Source organism: Terrapene carolina, unplaced genomic scaffold, assembly GCF_002925995.2.
Source record: "Terrapene carolina triunguis isolate 2854851 unplaced genomic scaffold, T_m_triunguis-2.0 Scaffold232, whole genome shotgun sequence".
Taxonomy (NCBI): domain Eukaryota; kingdom Metazoa; phylum Chordata; order Testudines; family Emydidae; genus Terrapene; species Terrapene triunguis.
In genome coordinates this window covers 5,092,951-5,114,283 of record NW_020664583.1, presented here as the reverse complement: position 1 = coordinate 5,114,283, position 21,333 = coordinate 5,092,951, and the positions used below count along the sequence as shown (strand labels likewise).

The 21,333-nt window shown below is 42.6% G+C and overlaps 1 protein-coding gene across 1 annotated transcript in view; it reads left to right on the top strand.

Annotated features, from left to right (window-relative positions):
- The window catches only part of IARS (isoleucyl-tRNA synthetase), a 220,978-nt gene that overhangs the window by 47,633 nt on the left and 152,012 nt on the right, over positions 1 to 21,333 (top strand). Inside the window, exons 9-13 of the mRNA XM_024195652.2 lie at positions 5,996 to 6,083; positions 7,618 to 7,678; positions 11,923 to 12,018; positions 16,803 to 16,925; positions 18,284 to 18,375. Of these exons, the coding sequence (XP_024051420.1) occupies positions 5,996 to 6,083; positions 7,618 to 7,678; positions 11,923 to 12,018; positions 16,803 to 16,925; positions 18,284 to 18,375 (460 nt within the window). The remainder of the gene's footprint in view (positions 1 to 5,995; positions 6,084 to 7,617; positions 7,679 to 11,922; positions 12,019 to 16,802; positions 16,926 to 18,283; positions 18,376 to 21,333) is intronic.

The following is a 21,333-nucleotide window of genomic DNA, read 5'->3' as shown; positions in this document are numbered from 1 at the left end:
CAGCATGGACGGATCGGGAAGTCTTGGATCTCATCGCTGTGTGGGGAGATGAGTCCGTGCTTTCCGAGCTGCGCTCCAAAAGACGGAATGCAAAGATCTATGAGAAGATCTCTAAAGCCATGGCAGAGAGAGGCTACAGCCGGGATGCAACGCAGTGCCGCGTGAAAATCAAGGAGCTGAGACAAGGCTACCAGAAGACCAAAGAGGCAAACGGACGCTCCGGATCCCAGCCTCACACATCCCGTTTCTACGAGGCACTGCATTCCATCCTAGGTGCGGCCGCCACCACTACCCCACCCCTGACCGTGGACTCTGAGGATGGGATATTGTCCGCGGCCGGTTCCTCAGCGGACGGGGAAGAGGAGGAAGGAGATGAGGAGGACGAGGCAGTAGACAGCGCTTACAACGCTGATTTGCCCGACAGCCAGGAGCTCTTCATCACCCTGACAGAGATCCCCTACCAACCCTCCCCAGCCGTTACCCCAGACACAGATTCAGGGGAAGGATCAAGCAGTAAGTGTTTTAAATATCCAAACATTTATTTACAACATAACTGGCATATTTAAAATATTAACAGTAGCTAAAGTGCTTTAAAACATGTAAACATTTATTTGCAACAAAACAGGAAGATTGAAAATATTAACAGTGGGTAAAGTGCTTAAAAACATGTAAACAGGAAAGTCAAACAAAAGGGGAATCAGTGCAAAGTGTATCATGATTACTCCGTCTTTGGGCGCCTCAATATATAGTCCGAACCATTTTAAAAAAATCTCACAATGTCCGCTTCATGATTATAGTGCCCAAAACCCTGCAGTCATTTGTCCCTCCAAGGGCACCTAAGCCAAGAACTGGTCAATGTAACCGGGGATCGAGGCGACATCCTCCGGGGAGAACTCCTCATACACCTCCTGCAGGTGTTTTTCAAGCCTCATCAGCAGGTTCCTGGGCAGGGACAGCTTATTAGGCCCCCCGTGGTAGGACACGTTTCCCTGCCACAACGCCAGCAGGTACTCCGGGATCATGGCCTTGCACAGCAGTGCAGCAAATGGCCCCGGTTTCTGCAGGCTGTCCCGGAGCATCTTCTCCTTCTGGCTCTCGGAGACCTTCAGGAGGGTGATGTCAGGCATGACTCCCTGCTGTGAATTAGGTAGGGGAAAGTTAGTATTGGGACTGCTTGCCCGTCCCTTTACAGAACTGCAACCGCCGGTTTACAGCCACGCGGTTTACAGCCGCGAGGGGCTGGGACAGGGCCAGAGTTCATGCTTGCAGGATTGCTGCCAGCAGAGACTCGCATTGCTTTCTATGTGAAAGGAGGCCAGTGCCACTCTTAAAGTTTTAAGCAGCCACAAGTCTACGGTTTACCATGTTTGCCATCTAGACAAAGTCCGGTGTCCTGCCCTGCTCCTCAGCTCGCCACAGCAAGACCGCAGGCACTGTAGGCGAGGGCCGAAAATTCGACCTTGTCCTCAGTGCGCGTGTGATAGGTGCTCTGCATGGTCTTGTTCACAGAGAAAGACTATGTTCTCTGTTCACAGATACATTGCTCTGTCTCAGGAATTCACTCCCTTTTTCCAATTCCCACAGCCACATCTGCCCAGAGGCTAGCGCACATTAGGAGGAGGAAGAAGAGGACACGGGAAGACATGTTTGCTGAACTAATGGAATGCTCCCGAGCACAGGCAGCCCAGCAGACACAGTGGAGGGAGAACTTGTCCCAAATGCACCGGGCAAACATTGAACGGGAGGAGAGGTGGCGACAGGAGGACAGGCAGGCTACTCAAACGCTGCTTGGACTAATGAGGGAGCAAACGGACACGCTCCGCCGCCTTGTGGATGTTCTGCAGGACCGGAGGCAGGAGGAGAGAGCCCCGCTGCAGTCTCTCTGTAACTGCCCTGCCCCGCCACCAAGTCCCATACCCCCCTCACCCAAAGTCCAAACACGGAGGGGTGGAAGGGGCCGGGAAAAATTTCACTCCACCCCTGCGGACTGCTCTACCACTAGAAGGCTCTCATTCCCCAAAATTTGAAAAGTCCTTTCCTACCCGCCTCACACAAGACCCCGTCCAAGTTTCACCCCCCCGTTCCATGTGCGGTTGTTAATAAAGAATACGTTTCTGTTCATTTCTGTTTCCATCCTCTTCTTTTGGAGGGGAGTCTGTCTGGAGGGGGGGGAAGGGCCTTGGTCATTGGACAGGACAGTCACCTTTAGCAGGGGGCAGGTGCAGCAGCAGGGCACATATACAGTGCAGTGACTAGTTATCCTGGTCAGTCTGGGAGGTGGTTTTCATGTTCTGTGTGGTGGGGGCGGTGGTGTTGCTCTGTGACTTGGTGGCGGGGGAGGGCAGTTACAGATCTTATGCAGCGGTCCTTACCCTGGATCACAGAGCCGCGCAGCAGGGGATCTGTAACCCTCCTCCCCCTGCAAGACAGTCACATAGCCGACACATACACGCAGTCCCGGCCAGGAGGGCTGGCAGGCTCCGTTGAAACAACCAGTCCACCATCGCGGAGCCTGTCATTCCTGGAGTTTAGAAGCATCATTTGCATCACAACCCTAAACCCGCTCCCCGCCACAGTCTGCGTCCCAGGTTTAAAACATTCCCGTGAAAACAGTAATAAAGACAACGGTGTCCATGAACAAAACAGAACAGATTTTATTTTTTGGGAAGGGGGTGAAGGGGGTATGTAATTGGAGAGGATAGTCGACGGCAACTGGGTAAAGAAACGGGGGCAAGTTCAGCTTCTGTGTCCACAAACTTAAAAGTCAATGGGTACCCTGCTCAGCCTTGAAACTGGCTTTCAAAGCCTCCCGGATGCACAGCGCGTCCCGCTGGGCTCTTCTAATCGCCCGGCTGTCTGGCTGGGCGTAATCAGCAGCCAGGCTATTTGCCTCAACCTCCCACCCCGCCATAAAGGTCTCCCCCTTGCTCTCACACAGATTGTGGAGCACACAGCAAGCTGCAATAACGATGGGGATATTGGTTTCGCTGAGATCACAGCGAGTGAGTAAGCTTCTCCATCTCCCCTTGAGACGGCCAAAAGCACACTCCACTACCATTCTGCACTTGCTCAGCCGGTAGTTGAACAGTTCTTTTTCTGTGTCCAGGGCGCCAGTATAGGGCTTCATGAGCCAGGGCATTAGCGGGTAGGCTGGGTCCCCGAGGATCACTGTAGGCATCTCCACATCCCCAACAGTTATCTTGTGGTCCGGGAAGTAAATACCTTCCTGCAGCCGTCTAAACAGACCAGAGTTCCTGAACACGCGAGCGTCATGAACCTTGCCCGGCCATCCGACGTAGATGTTTGTAAACCGTCCCCGATGGTCCACCAGTGCTTGCAGCACCATTGAAAAGTACCCCTTTCTATTGATGTACTGGCTGGCCTGGTGGCCCGGTCCCAGGATAGGGATGTGAGTCCCATCTATAGCCCCACCGCAGTTTGGGAATCCCATCGCAGCGAAGCCATCTATGATGGCCTGCGCGTTTCCCAGGGTCACTACCTTTGACAGCAGTACCTTGACGATTGCCTTGGCTACTTGCATGACAACAACCCCCACGGTAGATTTGCCCACGCCAAAGTGGTTCGCGACTGACCGGTAGCTGTCCGGCGTTGCAAGCTTCCAGAGGGCTATGGCCACTCGCTTCTGGACAGTCAGGGCTGCTCGCATGCGGGTGTCCTTGCGCTTCAGGGCAGGGGACAGCAACTCACAAAGTTCCAGGAAAGTCCCCTTCCGCATGCGAAAGTTTCGCAGCCACTGGGATTCATCCCAGACCTGAAGCACTATGCGGTCCCACCAGTCCGTGCTTGTTTCCCGGGCCCAGAATCGCCGTTCAACAAAATCCACATGCCCCATTGCAAACGTGATGTCCTCGGCGCTGGGTGTCGTGGTTTCTGACAGCTCTGTGCTACTCTCCGACTTCAGGCCCTCACTCCGCTGCCGTAGCCTCCTCGCCTGATTTCTCTGCATCTGCCTCTGGGAAAGGTGTATGATAAGGTGCGAGGCGTTGAGAACGGCCACAACTGCAGCGATGGTCGCAGCGGGATCCATGATCGCAGTGCTGTGGCGTCCGCGCTGTCACTGATCAAAAAGTGCGCGAACTGATTTCCCGCCGGCGCTTTCAGGGAGGGAGGCAGGGCGGTAGTGACTGACGGATGACGACAGTTACCCAAAAGCACCCTCGCCACAATTTTTTACCCAGAAGCCATTGGGGGCTCGACCCAGAATTCCACTGGGCAGCGGGGACTGCGGGAACTGTGGGATAGCTGCCCACAGTGCACTGCTTCCAATGTCGACGCTTTCCCTGGTAGTGTGGACTGACAAAGTCGAATTACTGTCCTTAGTGTAGACACACACGTTCGACTTTCTAATATCGATTGCACATATTCGATTTAACTAAAATCGAACTACTCTCGTAGTGTAGACATACCCTTAGATGGCTGAGTCATGGAAATGTTTTGAAGTGTTTTTTGCACTTAGGGAGGAGATTGATTCCTTCATGAAAATGAAAAACAAGGAGGCGCCACAGTTTGCTGATTCCACTTTTATCTGCAACCATGCTTTTCTAACAGATGTAACTGATCACCTGAATGCACTGAACTTGAAGCTTCAGGGTAGAAAACAGGTGATAACACAGATATATTGACAGTGTTAAGTCATTCAAAGTCAAGCTTACTTTGTGGGAGAAACAGTTGACTACTGGCAATTTGGTTCATTTCTCGACTCTGAATTCCTTAGGAAAAGTTGAACTCAAATCCTTGAAAGAATATGCAGATATCATTTCTAACTTACACAAACAGTTTGATGTGTGGTTTAAAGATTTCAAGGCACTTGAACCATATTTTCAACTTCTTTCCACACCATTTGCTGTGGAAATTGACAATGTTGCAGATGGAGTTAGTGGAGCTTCAGTGTGATACCATTTTGAAGCAGAAGTATACAGATGTTGGAATTCCAGAATTCTACCGGTTTCTTTCACAAGAAAGATTTCCCATGTTATTCTCTGCTTCCGCAAGGGTAATGGCAATGTTTGGAAGTAGATAGATAGATATGAACATGAACAGTGTTTTTTTTTTTCTTCCATGAAGATTAACAAATCTGTGTTAAGGTCAAGGCTCATTGATGAACATTTGAAAGCAACACTGAGATTGGTTTAGTCTCAGGATATCAAACCTAATATTGATGCTTGGCTTGATGCAAAACGCTGCCAGCTAAGTGGCCAAAAATGAAATGACTGTCAAAATTAGCACTGACTTTTCGCATTACAGTTTTAAAAAAGTTAATACATTGACTTTTAATAGCATACTATATTATTCTTCATTTTTTTTTTCATTTTTGACTATACTTTTTTATCGTTGTATGAAAAGGTTTCAGTGATGCGGCCCTCGGGCCAATGTACTAGTCCTCATGTACCCCTCGTGGTGATTTGAGTTTGAGATCCCTGATCTAAAGCTTCCCATTTACCTTCATTTTTTTTAAATCCAATAAAAAGGAGCTAAGAGTAATTTCATGTTGTTGTTCTAATAAATCTCAGAAATGCAGCAAAATGGGATAGTGTGTGATTGTTATGTAAAGCATTGACCCACTAATTCTTGCAGCTCCTGTTTAATTTATTATAGTTTAGCTAAGTGTTTTGCCCTCAGGAGCAGCCCAGCCAGGTAAAACTATCTGGTTGCCTTCCCTTGCCAGAAAGAACAGTGGAAAAACTATCTGTTAAGACAACCATGGCATTTCAATGCAAAGGCTGCTAAAAGTCAATTCAGCGGGTCAGGTCCTGAAAGCATCAGCTCTGCAATCCGGGGAGTTTGTGATAATGCTGATGTCAAGAGGGTGTTTTCTAAATTTTAGCTCTTTGCAATGCACAGAATTATTCTGGGTAGTTTTAGACCTGCTGTCTTATTGCTCTTATGTAAAATGGGAACTTCTGTAATGGTGCAAAAGTAGAGTGTTCATTTATGGTTTGTTTGTTTGTTTTTGTTTTCCCCCCCCCCCTTTTAGATAGTGCCACAGGGAAGATTTATATTTTGATGGAAGCCAGGCTGGTAGCACTGTACAAATCTGAAAGTGAATATGTGATACTTGACAGGCAAGTACATGAATTATTGCACACTTTTGAACTTCCATTTTTTATAAATAAGTAATGAACTGCTGCAAGAAGTTAGATAACTGCAGAATCCAAGACTGCTTTCTTAGAGTGGTTTAACACATGAGTGCCTTTTTATGTACATCCTGCTACAGCCTGTCAAGGGGTTTGAGATCTGTCGCTGCAAATTAGGCTTGGATGGAAGTTTTTGTCAGAGTAGAATCTGCATCTGGTTTTATTGTAGCTAAGGAAAAGGTTGTAAACACAATATCTTTGGAAGCCAGAGTAGGAAAAAAATTGTCTTTAGTATCCTAGTATCCTTCCCATATGGTAGTCTACCTCTTCCGCTTGTAAAGCTAGTGTCACCACACATTTTTAAGGACTTTTTATTTGTTTTATTCATCCCAATACAGTTTAGAATAGCAAATAAAACCTCATAATTCAAATGCTGCTGTAAAGAGATTTACCTTTTTTAGCACTCTTCAATAGAAAACATAATTTTTATAAAAGGCATACAGTATGACAGAAACATTTATACTCCCTCCCCTTCCCGCCCATCCTTACCTTTCCTTTTGCAGCGATACCCTATCCACTCTTGGGTATCTTCCAAGAACTGGAAACTTCCTGCACCTAGATAAAACCAGTTTTTACCCCTTTTTACAAAATAATTGCATTTTTTATAACATTAACATCTTTTTGAGAATGAATGCAGTTCCCTAGAAAAACCTTAAGCAAGTTATGCATCTGTCTCTCGTATATTGGCTCTTTAGTATTTACCGATTTTTTTTTTAATAGTGGAAGATTTCTTAGTTTCCCAGATTTTCCTCCCTGTGTTACTGTTCTTCACCTGTATAGTTCACACCTTCATGTTTTCTGTGCTGTTTTCCAGCATGTTAAAATTTTGTTTTTTTCTGTCTCGGAACTAATCTCTTTGAAACTTGGGACATTAATTGTTTCAGTCCTTTTTTAGAGCTCTAAGTTCTCATCCTCTTCTGGAGTTGTCAGGAGACTACATTTCTCAACTTGGAGTTCTAGACTTTTCTACATTTCTACAGTTCTAGACATTTCTACATTTCTCTAGCTTGGAGTTAGTAATTTTGGGCCAATGTTTACTTAGTTTTATTCATTCTTGTAAATACCAGAAGACACTCTGCTTATACTACAGAGTGCCACTATAACCAGTTTATTTTTTATTTCCTGAAGGTCCTATCATAACTTCTTATGAAGTGGATTACTGATTTATGCTTTGCTACTGCATTAATTTATAAATGTGTACTTTATTGTGGGGATAATGAATTTATACTAGTGGCAAATCATTAACAAATATCTCAGCTTTCATTTAGTGTTAAAGTTGACAAACAAAGGTAGAAGTAGGAAGCAAACTATTTGGAAAACAAGTGCTTTTGCTCATATCAGATTTCAGTATGAAAAATATTTAAAAAGAGAAAAATAGTACTTCTAGATTTAGTCTTTATAAGACAACTAGTGCAATTTACAGTGTGTTAATGTGTGTACATATAAATCTTTTTCTACATAGGTTTCCTGGCATTACTCTTAAAGGCAAGAAATATAAACCACTATTTGAATATTTTATTAAGGTAAGATAAGTCAGTCTTGTGTTTAGAGACAGAACCAAATGACAATGTTAAAACCAAGAGACTGCAATTTTAAATAGTTGTACATTTTTTGATCAATATTTCCCCTTGATATGATGACAAAACGAATATTGTGCTTTTTTTAGAATTTGCTTTCATTTAGTTTAAGACCCATACTTTGACTGGATTTACTGATAATACTGGCTATATGTTAAAATAAAATCCCAACTGTCAAGATGTCGAGGGGAAAATAGGTAAAATACCAAGCAAGTTAAATCTCCGGCCTCCATTTCCCCAAACAAACTCATTGTTCCACATTACATTAACATGGCTATACTCTCATCTCATGCTTTGCAACAGAGAGCATTGTCGCTTTGCCAGAAAGTTGGCTGCTTCTGTTTTTACCTTTCTTTCTTATGTCCTTTATGCTCATACTTCATATTAGTACACACCCTGGTGGTGATGAAGGTTGAGAGTAGGGATGACCAGGGCCGGCGCTTCCACTAGGCGGTCACCTAGGGCGGCAGGATTTGGGGGGCGGCATTTTGCCGTCCTCGGTGGAAATTCGGCGGCAGGGGATCCTTCCGCTCCGGGTCTTCGGTGGAAATTCGGAGGCGGGTCCTTCATTCGCTCCGGGACCCGCCACCAAAGTGCCCCCAAGACGCGGAGCAGAAGGACCCCCGCCGCCGAATGCTCAGAGGAGGAGTGCTGCCGCCTAGGGCGGCAAAAACCCTGGCGCCGCTCCTGGGGATCACTCTAGGTTTTCAGAGGACTCTTTATTGAACAGTCAGTATTCCCCAGTATCTATGACCTAGCTCCGTTCAGTTGAAGCCAGCATCCTCATTCTCTGCCTTCTAAAACCATAAATTCCATATTCAGAAGTGGAATTATGATGACATTGAAATTGGAGGTTGTTTGTGCTTTTACATTTGGAGTATTAAGACCCTATATTCCTGTAACTGTTCGCATTTCCAGTCTTTATGGATGTCTTGTTATGCTGCACTTAAAGCAGGAGTACATATTTTATTGTACTGAGAACATAGTTTAATACACATCATGGGAATGAGTTATGGAGAATAGAATAGGTGTATAAACATTTTGATAGAACTTGACTGAATTATAAAAATAGTTAAAATACTGAACTGCTGATATATAATTACTTTACATAAAAGAATAGTTGGTGTATGCAGTCAGTTCCTGAAGTCAGCAGAGGTAAAAGGAGTTCATCAACTCAATAGAGAGCAGACCTATTTTTGGAAGAAGGTGGGAATCACAGTTGTAGCCATTAACTAGACTGCAGGGTATAAAGATAGGATCTACACTAACGTGTTGGAAGGTTTGTATGGTAGCCTCTCTGCATCTCAATACAGTAAAAGCTGTGTTATCCAGCCCTGTACCAACCGGAAAGCTCTATAAACCGGCATTTCTAATCTTCATAGAAAGTCTGGTTTATAGTCCGGTTGCTGCAGGGCCGGCAGGCTCCCTACCTGGCTCCGCGTGGCTCCCTGGAAGCAGCAACATGTCCCTGCTGCTCCTAGGCGGAGGAACAGCCACAAGGGGGTCAGAGTGTGGGAGAGGGATCAGGGGGTTGTGGCAAAAATTGTCAGACACATAGAAAAACATAAATTGTTGAGCAATAGTCAACATGGTTTCTGTAAAGGGAAATCGTGTCTTACTAATCTATTATAGTTCTTTGAAGGGGTCAACAAACATGTGGACAAGGGAGATCCAGTGGACATAGTGTACTTAGATTTCCAGAAAGCCTTTGACAAGGTCCCTCACCAAAGGCTCTTACGTAAATTAAGCTGTCATGGGATAAAAGGGAAGGTCCTTTCATGGATTGAGAACTGGTTAAAAGACCGGGAACAAAGGGTAGGAATTAATCGTAAATTCTCAGAATGGAGAGGGGTAACTAGTGGTGTTCCCCAAGGGTCAGTCTTCGGACCAATCCTATTCAACTTATTCATAAATGATCTGGAGAAAGGAGTAAACAGTGAGGTGGCAAAGTTTGCAGATGATACTAAACTGCTCAAGATAGTTGAGACCAAAGCAGACTGTGACGAACTTCAAAAAGATCTCACAAAACTAAGTGATTGGGCAACAAAATGGCAAATGAAATTTAATGTGGATAAATGTAAAGTAATGCACATTGGAAAAAATAACCCAAACTATACATACAATATGATGGGGGCTAATTTAGCTACAAGAAGTCAGGAAAAAGATCTTGGAGTCATCGTGGATAGTTCTCTGAAGATGTCCACGCAGTGTGCAGAGGCGGTCAAAAAAGCAAACAGGATGTTAGGAATCATTAAAAAGGGGATAGAGAATAAGACGGAGAATATATTATTACCCTTATATAAATCGATGGTACGCCCACATCTCGAATACTGCGTACAGATGTGGTGGTCTCATCTCAAAAAAGATATACTGGCACTAGAAAAGGTTCAGAAAAGGACAACTAAAATGATTAGGGGTTTGGAACGGATCCCATATGAGGAGAGATTAAAGAGGCTAGGACTCTTCAGCTTGGAAAAGAGGAGACTAGGGGGGATATGATAGAGGTATATTAAAATCATGAGTGATGTGGAGAAAGTGGATAAGGAAAAGTTATTTACTTATTCCCATAATACAAGAAGTAGGGGTCACCAAATGAAATTAATAGGCAGCAGGTTTAAAACAAATACAAGGAAGTTCTTCTTCACACATCGCACAGTCAACTTGTGGAACTCCTTGCCTGAGGAGGTTGTGAAGGCTAGGACTATAACAGCGTTTAAAAGAGAACTGGATAAATTTATGGTGGTTAAGTCCATTAATGGCTATTAGCCAGGATGGGTAAGGAATGGTAGCCTCTGTTTATCAGAGGATGGAGATGGATGGCAGGAGAGAGATCACTTGATCATTGCCTGTTAGGTCCACTCCCTCTGGGGCACCTGGCATTGGCCACTGTCGGCAGACAGGATACTGGGCTAGATGGACCTTTGGTCTGACCCGGTACGGCCGTTCTTATGTTCTTATGGCATGGGAGGGGTTTCGGGGTGCTGCATCTGGGGGGCGCTCAACTTGGGTGGCTCCCTGCAGTTCCTAGGCAGAGGCGTGACTAGGTGGCTTTGCACGCTGCCTCTGCCCGCAGGCGCCGCCCCCGCATCTCCCATTAGCCACTGTTCTGGCCAGTGGGAGCTGTGGAGCCAGCACGCGGAGCGGGAGCAGCGTGCAGAGACGCTTAGCCTCGTCTCCGCCTAGGAACAGCAGGGACAGGACGCTGCTTGCGGGGAGCTGCCCGAGATGAGCGCCCCCTGGATCTGGCACCCGAAAACCCCTCCCACACCCCAACCCCCTGCCCTGAACCCCCTCCCAGACCCCACACCCCCTCCCATGCCCCAGCCCCGCACCCAAACTCCTTCCTTCTTCATTTAACCGGAATTTTTCACTTACTGGCACCCCCCATTTCCCCAACATGCCGGATTACAAAGCTTTTATTGTATTCCAGACCAAGACAAAACTTAATACAGTACTGTGACAAATCATTGCTTCATTTGTGGTCACCAGGATAGTTCATTTTAAGTTACTTTTAAATTATGTGAGGGATACGAAAATGGCTCATTACTCTTAATTATCAGCTTGCTGAACAGATGGCAGATAATTGGTTCCGTTATCCTTCACAGTTTTCTTCCACCATTAAAGTTAAAACTTAATGTTAAATGTCATCCCAAACTTTTACCTTCATGCTTTCCTTCGTGCTTATCACCCTGTAAGTTGACTTAAAATAATTAGTAGCAACCCCCCTATTTTTATGGTAATAAGAAACAATGGAGATGTGGAAGCTGCTTTGTTTATAAATAATTATTATATGTATATGTGTGTGTATATATAGGTCTATAAATGGCTGGAAACTTCTTTTATTATGTATCTTGTTATAGGATCCTATTAATCTGTAGTCTCAAGCATGAGATTGCATCAGTGCAAGGATATGTATTAGTCAACTTTGTGAAGTTGTCAACAGAAGTCTTAGATTTAGTCTTACACTCTTGGTGCTGTGTAAAAAGAATGGATTGGCTTGGCATTTTAGCTGAGATAAGTGGTTAAAAATGTCCTATGTATAAAGCAAACTAAAATATAGTTCTAGCTATTGCAGCTTTTTGACTTAACAGTTGACCTGTTCAATGTACATTTTCCAATCATTTTGAAAAATGCTACTTTCCTGTATGTCTGAAAAAGAATATAATACTTCAATATTTTGTGTGTTGCAGTGTAAAAACAGTGGTGCTTTTACTGTGGTCACAGACAACTATGTGAAGGAGGAAGAAGGTACAGGGGTTGTACATCAGGCTCCTTACTTCGGTGCTGTAAGTAAAAACTAACTTTTATTATATGTTTCGTCTGGAGCATGTTCCCATGGCCTCCAAGGGCTCTTACAGATATACAATGCTGACTCTCTGCAGGCCAAGAAGGGTAATCAGCTGCTTTTAAAACATTGTGTTCTGGTGAATGCTCAAACTTCTCTTTGTAGATGCAGTTGCCCTTTACTTGCACACCAGTGGGGAGTTAGTTTAGATGTCCATTACTGTCATCTTTACTATTCATAAAATGTCCATCCCTGTAGCATCTGAGTGCTCTAGCTCCTTCTCTTCCCTGAAGATCAAGAAATGCCAGCTTCATCACAAATAAGAACTGAGTACTCTACTGCTAAGTAGGGACCAGCTGTTCTAATTCATAAATTGGACAAATATCAGGACTGTTGTTCAGCATGCTATGCCTTTCAAGATTTTATCATTTGTTAATTTATATGTGTTGAGCATATAAAATGACTTAACATGCTTCTGTAACTTCTCTATGTCCCTTTGGGCTAAAATAATTCTTTGCACAATGGTCTTTATTTATTTATTTATTTATTTTTTGAAGGATGTTTTATTTCCTTTTCCTTTCCCCAATTTGCTTGAGATATTGAAGACTAGAAAAGTTGGACAGATTCTCTTAAGAGTTAATCAGTTGGCCTTTATAAACCCAGGAATTACCATACTAGATCAGACCCATGGTCTGCTTAATCCGCTATCCTGTCTCAGTGGCAAGCAACAGATGCATCCAAGGAAGATATGAGACATTTCCTAACCTCTGGTAGTTAGAAATTGGTTTAATTCCTGAAGCATTAAATATATGCTCTCTTGCAAATTGTATGTTGGCATGAACTACTGCTACTCAGGATGTTCTTGTTATCCATCTAAATGTCCAATCCTTTTTTGAATCTTGTTTTTTTTGGCCTCAGTGACGTCCTATTTAGTTGTCTCCTTTTTGAAGAATGTGTATATTCCTATGCTTTATTTCATGTTGTCAAGATGAAAATTCTTATACAAATATTACACAGGAAAACAACCTGCTTTTTACTTTTAATTACATAAGTAGAATAAACTGGTTAGAGAGGCACAGAAGGTTCACAATTGCCTTAATTTAACAATTGCCTCACCATATCTACAAATAAAAGCAGACTCAGGATCAAGTGTTAACTGAAAAGTGATGAACCCACACAGGGAGTGTTAGTGTTAGTGTGATAAAGGAAGTTTGAAAATTTCACCGAACCTGTTACAGTTGTTAGTACACAAGGACTAAGCAGTAAAATATAAATTAACTTAGAGAAAAAAAGCTGTCTGCTATGAAATAATTAGCAGTCTGTTAGTATCTCTTAAAAACTTTGATTTTATCAGTTTAATGCATAGCAAATAGTGCATATGTTGTTGTATGGCTCTAACTCCACAGACCAAATTTTCTGTTACTTGCCTGTAGAGTAGACAACTTAATGATATAGCAAATTGATATCTGAATAAATGGATATTTTGTCTTCAGAAGGAATTATTTAAGGACATATTTAAATAACACATTTGATTTGAATGTTGAAACCTTTTCTTCTTTGGCATCTCTGCATCTCACCTCATCCCTTCCAGTTAGTTCAAAAAAGCACTAGCTCCCAAAGGCTGCTGTTAGGATCAGGGCTCCAATGACCTAAGTGCTATTCAAATGCATAGGAGAAACATGATCCTTGTCCTGAAAACGCTTTCAGTGTAATTAAAGAGAAAACCCGGTAGAGGAGAGAGGAGAGATACAGCCTAAAAAGCCATGTGACCGTAGTTCTGTTGAGCACATTTTGTAGTTCAGTTTCCTCTCTATCACTTCATTTACTTTTTTTTGTATTAGGAAGTGAAATGAATGGCGTTGGGGTGGGGGAGAAGAAGGGGTATATAAGTAGCAACAAGGAGGGAAAAGAGAGAAAAGTGGGGGTGTGGGGGGGAACTGAGGAGAATCACACCTTCCATGAAATATTTAAACATCTTAAACAACCACTCATTGCTTGTTCTGTTACCTAGTGTACTGTCTCTGAATAAAGAGAAGTCCCTTGAGGGAAGGATACATAATGATGTAAAATGTGGCTTCAGTATGAACCTTTGGTATTAAATAGATGTGTTCTGCACCATGAGATCTCAGAAATCCATCCTCCATGTATTACTGTGAAAAGGATTCTTAACCAAAACTTAAAGGGAGAAAAAAAAGATGCAGTTAGTTCTAGAACACTTCTTAATCCAAGACCAGTTTGCGGTACTGTCTTTCCCCCAACTTGAGCTAGTATGTCCCCAAATAGCTCACAGTTATCCAGCTCATGAAACTAAATATCACACAATTCAAAAAGAACATAGATCAGAAAACCAGACCAGCCTGCATAAACCTTGCATTAAATTTCTGATCTTTGTTTATCTGAAAGTACGTGCTACTAAAATTCAGCATCCTGGACAGTTCATCTACAGTAACATACAGTGGTTTTGAGGTGTGTTTTTTGTGTTTTTTTTTTTTTTTTTTTTTTTTTTGCTAGCTATATAGCAGATCTTTTGCATCTTATAACCAGGGTTTGCCCCCATCCAGCTGTTTATCACGTAAGTGTTAATACCAGCCCCATACCTGATTCCATGCTTCAAATGGCAGATGCTATAATGCTGCTAAATGCCTAGCCACTGAATGATATGGGCTTGAGATAGTATAGAATCATTATTGAGACGGTATAGAATCATGGTTGTTGCATCACAACCTTTATTTTAGTTGAATTTTAGCTTTTAGTCCTAAGTTTTCCATAACTTTTTTTTCCAGTTATTTTCTTTGTAATTTTTTTCAAAGAGGGAAACAACTGTTGGGAGAGACTTACTTTCATATAGATTTCCCCCCCCCAACTTCTGTTTCATTTTGTTTTTTTAATCTTTCTGTACGTCTGTGTCCCAAGTGTGGACATAAAGATATCTGTCATGGACATACATGATCACTGCCTTACTGGTTTTCTTATGGAGCTTGCTATCATTGCAACTCCGATATCTATGCCTGAATTCAGGCATGCTCACCCAAGTAAGTTTTCAATAAATAAATGGTAGATCAGTCTGGAAAGCTTCAAGTCTGAGTTGTTCAGAGTCAAGGCACCCAGCAGTTGAAAATTGGAGTAATTAGGTCATTATATATTTCGTGGGCTGCGTTGAGGATGCAAATACCACAGTGCCACCTCTTGGCCCAGATCCTATAATGCTGAGGGGTCATAGTCATATATAGGACAGATGTCAGTATGCTAGGCTTTGATGTGCTCTGCATTGGCTCTTTCTCTAAAGCCTTTTACAGTTCATGATATTAGCCCTATTGGGGTAACTCCAGTTCTTGCTTTGTTTTTTTCATTTGGTTTACACTAACACCACAGTCTGCCTGCTACATGTAATGATAATGGATGATGGAAGACTAACCAAGGAATTGGTCTAATAACCAAATGAGCTAAATCACACAGATGAGGTCAGATAGATACTGTACATGTAGTAGGCTGAGGAGGAGAAAGTCAGTAGTGTCTTTAGAGCCAATTGATCGCTGAAACCTGAGGGTGTTTTTTATATGTAAAGCTTTAGTCCTTGTAACAGTTGATTTTTGTGCTCACTGTGAGTGAGCTTCACTATTTCATCCTGTACCATAACACTTGATTGTAGCATGACTTCCTTGACCAATATGGACAAGGATATAATAGCTGTGCTAGCCAAACAAATAGAAGCTGTTCTGTAGTATGATTTTATAACAAGAGCTTTGTCTGTGCTACAAAATAGAATTGCTGCTGACAAAGATTGGATCTGAGGAAGGCTTAGCAGCAAGTGTAAAGGAGGACTGACCGTGTTCAGCACCAGTTCAGCTGCAACCATATCTAACGAACATTGTCAATAGTGGTTTCTCAAACCCAAAGTCCATGCCTGGTTTGGTCAGAGAAAATGCAATAGCCTGCAAGTGTCAAAAGGGGACCTCACCTATAGCACGGTTCCGATCTTTGCATGTACAAAGGCCTTGCTTTTCAAGAAAATAAAATGATGCTCTGGTTTCTTCCTGTTTCCTCCTGAAGGTGATGTCAGAGTTTTAGTTGCTAACTTTTTTTCTGTGCTTATGTGCCTTTCGTGGCAAGAATGTACTTTCCAACTCCAGTAGGAAAGCAACACTTCGCTTTTAATTTGGTGTGACAGTTTCAGGTTTGGCTGCTGTTTGGGATGAGTACTCTAACTGTCCTGTCCCCCTCTTTCCCCTCCTCCCCCACATTTAAAGCATGAGAGTATTTGATGTGTCTGATGCTTAGTTTTATTGATTAAAAGGTTTAAAAGGCTTGAGAACTGAGGCATTGGGGAAAATCATATCAGTTAAATGTGGAGAGCATGGACCTAGGAGTGGAGAGCTCTTAAAAATGACATGTCTTCTGAGAAACAGAATTACAGGCACGTGCTTTAAGGAGATACCACAACTTCAGTGTACCCTCTTAATTCATACAGTAGCATGAAATGTATTTCCCCAGCCCTTTATTTTGAAATGATGGGCAGAGGCTGCAAAATAGAGCAAATTTGTTCCCTTCCCTAGGAAACTGGCACAACCCTAAGTGATAGGGAACAAGTGTGCCCTACATCATCCTTTTCATCTTGATGGATGAAGTATATTGCTTAAAAACGCTTTCAAAAGTGTTTTTGGGATTATTTGACTGTTTTTTGTATAATTATGAAGTAGCTTTATATTAAGTTTTTAATCCCTTTTCCTAAGTCTTGACTATTGAAAGCTACATTTAGGAATAACATATTTTGTACTTCTCTTTTAGGATGACTACAGAGTCTGCATGGATTTTAATATTATTCAGAAAGATTCAGTTCCAGTTTGTCCTGTTGATGCTTCAGGCTACTTCACAGCAGAAGTGACGGACTTTGCTGGACAATATGTGAAGGTTGGTGGACTTGGGGAAATAGTAAAGTTTTTTTTTTATTTGATCTAGCATTTACATGTGGTAGAAACTCATTTTTCTTTCCCCAGGTGGTTTTGTCTTCAGTATGTTTTTGGCAGCCATGTTACAAAGACTTGTATTAAAAAAGGTTATCCTTCTCCAGTTGGGACTACAACAGAGAAATATGGATTTCTTGTGTACTGTCACTTCACAAAATGTTAATTACAATGATAGGGAAATAAGTAACTTGATACGTTAACAATGATGTAAGTCTTAGAAAAAGGAAAGGAGAGTGTACTCTAGTGCCTACTCTGTATGCCTGTCATGGGAAGAATCGAGTTTTTTGTTTAGTTTTTTTTTTTAATAAGGATCTCCCACTTGTAACTTTGATAGCTAAACAAGTTTAAAAAAAAAAAGTGGGGGGAAATGGTATGAAAACTGTGAAGCTGAAACCCAGGATGCACATACAGGATGATGCACACAAATTCAAATATTTTCCAGTTACCAGCTAATATGTATAAGGCAGTAAGAATAATAGGAAATATTGAGGATCTCATGTTTAGGATACTGGTACTGTAAGCCAGAGTTTTATGCTCTTAAAAAATGTTTTCATGATATTGAATTGTCTTTTCGCCATGGGAGCACTGTTCTATCAAACTTCCTAGCACATCTTTTTTAATCAAAGGAATAATTTGTAGCAATTAACTAGTCCAGCAGGCTTTCTTTGAATATCAGTTACTGCTCCAACTTTGGGCCTGAATTAAATACAACTGTTCAATCTAATAATAAAGATTCAGTTGGTGAGGTATTATAAAAGATGATAAAATGTCTTTTATTGGTTTCTAGGCCTTCACATCTAAATTTAGAATCATTCCACGTCCATTTCACGCTATAAAGTAGTGCAAATTTAGTGAAGAGGTTCAAAGATCAGGTTTGAAGCAATTGCATAGATACGTGCCGAAAGACTTAATGTTATGGTATCAAAACAGCATAGCTGAAAACATAACTGAATTTGTGTGTCTGGCTGGTGTTGGGTATGCATAAATATTTGTGACTTTTAAATAAAGTTATATTGTGTACACACAAAAAAATAAGGTGAAGTTAGAATTGCAGGTATGCATCCCAGTTTGGGGAGCATGTTCTCTTTTAAGAATATTAGAGTAGTTGCTATGGCACCTCCACAGTAGATGCACATCATTGAAAATATACAAATTCTGCAACCATAACATTGTTTCACATCATAACATGTAAATACTGATTTTAAAAAAAAATATATTTTTTTTTAATTGAGGACCCAACCTTGAATGAATATTCCCTATAATAGTTAAAAGTTCTGTTCAGAAAACTTTTTTTCTCTTTAGGATGCAGATAAGAACATCATCAAATCTCTGAAAGAACAAGGTAGACTGGTTCACACTAGTACTTTCAAGCACAATTACCCTTTCTGCTGGAGGTAAGAAGAGAAATACATTTGATTTTCAGATTGTTAGAGAAATGCGAGGGTTATAACTAGTAATTTCTTAAGTGAGGTTGTTTTTCTTGTGGTGTGTGTTTTTTTTTTTTTTGGCAAGGATAGTGAAAGTACAAGAAATAAAGTACAGCTGAATTGCAATTAACTTGTGGCACTGAATTAAATCTGAAAATGTAATTTAGTTCTAGAAGTGATTTTTTAGCATTTAAAACACACGGTCATTTAATTCCAAAATTGAGAGTAGATGCCTGATCTCCTTCCAAATGACAGTAAACCTTGGAAGGGTACTAAGTGTCCAAGTGGTTTGCCCTGGCAGTTCTTTGCTCCAAATTTGGGTGGACACATACGTGGAATGTGTTCATTCATAGCTTTACTGAATCTGCAAAACTTCTACCCAACTTCTGACTGGTTGCATTTTCAGACAGAAGTGGTGCTTTGGCAGAACTATGCTGGAAAACTTGCTCAACATGAGCTTGCAGTATGTCTTGTGCTAGGCTATGCTGCTTGGTTTCTCACTTTAATGGACTTCATTGTTTGTTAGATTTTTTTTGTTTATTTAATTAACATCAAAGGGATTTCTGCCTGGAGAACTTTAAATGTTGACTGGATGACATTCTTAGTGGAGGCTCTTTGAACGTTTTCTTGACAGGTATATTTTCAAAGTGACTTAAACTCTATTTTTATGTTTAACCTTTCAGTGTGTTGGATTAAACAGTTTTTTCCATCTCTACTACAGTTACTGTCTTTATCTCATTTAAATTACACAGAGTTCCTCAGCTTTTTAGAATCCCATGAGACTCTTGTTACTTAGTATCTTCGAACTGAGGCATTGTACTCCTACTAGATATTGTTGATAAAAAATAAATAAAAAATAAATAAAGCTGATAAGCAGGTCCTCAAGGAATCAATTCTGAAACACTTAGAGGAGAGGTGATCAGGAACAGTCAGCATGGATTCACCAAGGGCAAGTCATGCCTGACTAACCTAATTGCTTTCTATGATGAGATAACTGGGTCTGTGGATGAAGGGAAAGCAGTGGATGTATTATTCCTTGACTTTAGCAAAGCTTTTGATACGGTCTCCCACAGTATTCTTGCCGGCAAGTTAAAGAAGTATGGGCTGGATGAATGGACTATAAGATGGATAGAAAGCTGGCTAGATCGTCGGGCTCAACGGGTAGTGATCAACGGCTCCATGTCTAGTTGGCAGCTGGTATCAAGCAGAGTGCCCCAAGGGTCAGTCCTGGGGCCGGTTTTGTTCAATATCTTCATTAATGGTCTGGAGGATGGCGTGGACTGCACCCTCAGCAAGTTTGCAGATGACACTAAACTGGGAGGAGTGGTAGATACGCTGGAGGGTAAGGATAGGATACAGAGGGACCTAGACAAATTAGAGGATTGGGCAAAAGAAATCTGATGAGGTTCAACAAGGAAAAGTGCAGAGTCCTGCACTTAGGACGGAAGAATCCCATGCATTGCTACAGACTAGGGACCGAATGGCTAGGCAGCAGTTCTGCAGAAAAGGACCTAGGGGTTACAGTGGACGAGAAACTGGATATGAGTCGACAGTGTGCCCTTGTTGCCAAGAAGGCTAACGGCATTTTGGGCTGTATAAGTAGGGGCATTGCCAGCAGATCGAGGGACGTGATCATTCCCCTCTATTCGACATTGGTGAGGTCTCATCTGGAGTACTGTGTTCAGTTTTGGGCCCCACACTATAAGAAGGATGTGGAAAAATTGGAAAGAGTCCAGCGGAGGGCAACGAAAATGATTAGGGAGCTAGAACACATGACTTATGAGGTGAGGCTGAGGGAACTGAGATTATTTAGTCTGCAGAACAGAAGAATGAGGGGGGATTTGATAGCTGCTTTCAACTACCTGAAAGGGGGCTCCAAAGAGGATGGATCTAGACTGTTCTCAGTGGTACTAGATGACAGAACAAGGAGTAATGGTCTCAAGTTGCAGTGGGGGAGGTTTAGGTTGGATATTAGGACAAACTTTTTCACTAGGAGGGTGGTGAAGCACTGGAATGGGTTACCTAGGGAGGTGGCGGAATCTCCTTCCTTAGAGGTTTTTAAGGTCAGGCTTGACAAAGCCTTGGCTGGGATGATTTAGTTGGGAATTGGTCCTGCTTTGAGCAGGGGGTTGGACTAGATGACCTCCTGAGGTCCCTTCCAACCCTGATATTCTATGATTCTATGAATCCACATAAATGTTTGCATATTGTATGAATTGATTTTACTACAGTAGATGCTCATTAGTAGCGACATATCGGAGTCCTCTTGCTATGTTCCTCCTAAGTGGCTGTTCCTGTTATGGGGAGTGTTGTCTGACCAGCCTGCTTTTTCTGATACGTAAAACAGTACAGTACAGTACATCAAAGGCAGTGCACCCCATTGATGCTCAGCACCTTTTCCCTTATTGAGCCAGCTGCAAAAGCCTTCACCGCACCCCTCAAATCGAGCCAAAGCTTCAAATCTCCTCCTCCTCCCCCTGTTACCATAAGTAAGGTCCCCCTGACCTCTGCCCCGTAGGTGTGCTGGTGGGGGTGTGGCTGAGCTCCCTCGGTGTTGCCCATCACTGGTAGCAGGAGTGTCACATTCCACTCAGCCCTGGGACTGCCACAGCGCGAGCTCAGCCCGCAGGGCCCGGTTCTCCTGCAGCAGGCGGGAGAATGCTCACTCCAGCTGGGGAGAGATTTGGGGGGGGCGGAGAAAGGAGACAGAACCTGTTATCCCAGTCAGAGCAGGGGTTCAGTCCCAGAGAATCCAAGCCCTGGACCGGGGGCAGAGCGTGAGCGGGTTGACACTGAGACTAGTTTGGTTCAAGATGGCGCATGCTAATGATGGCTCATGAGATGGTGGAAGGTGTGGCGTGGGCTGTGGTATATGAAGAGTTAAGGGTGTTGGAAGGGATGGGTTAGCCAGGTTGAGGTGAATGA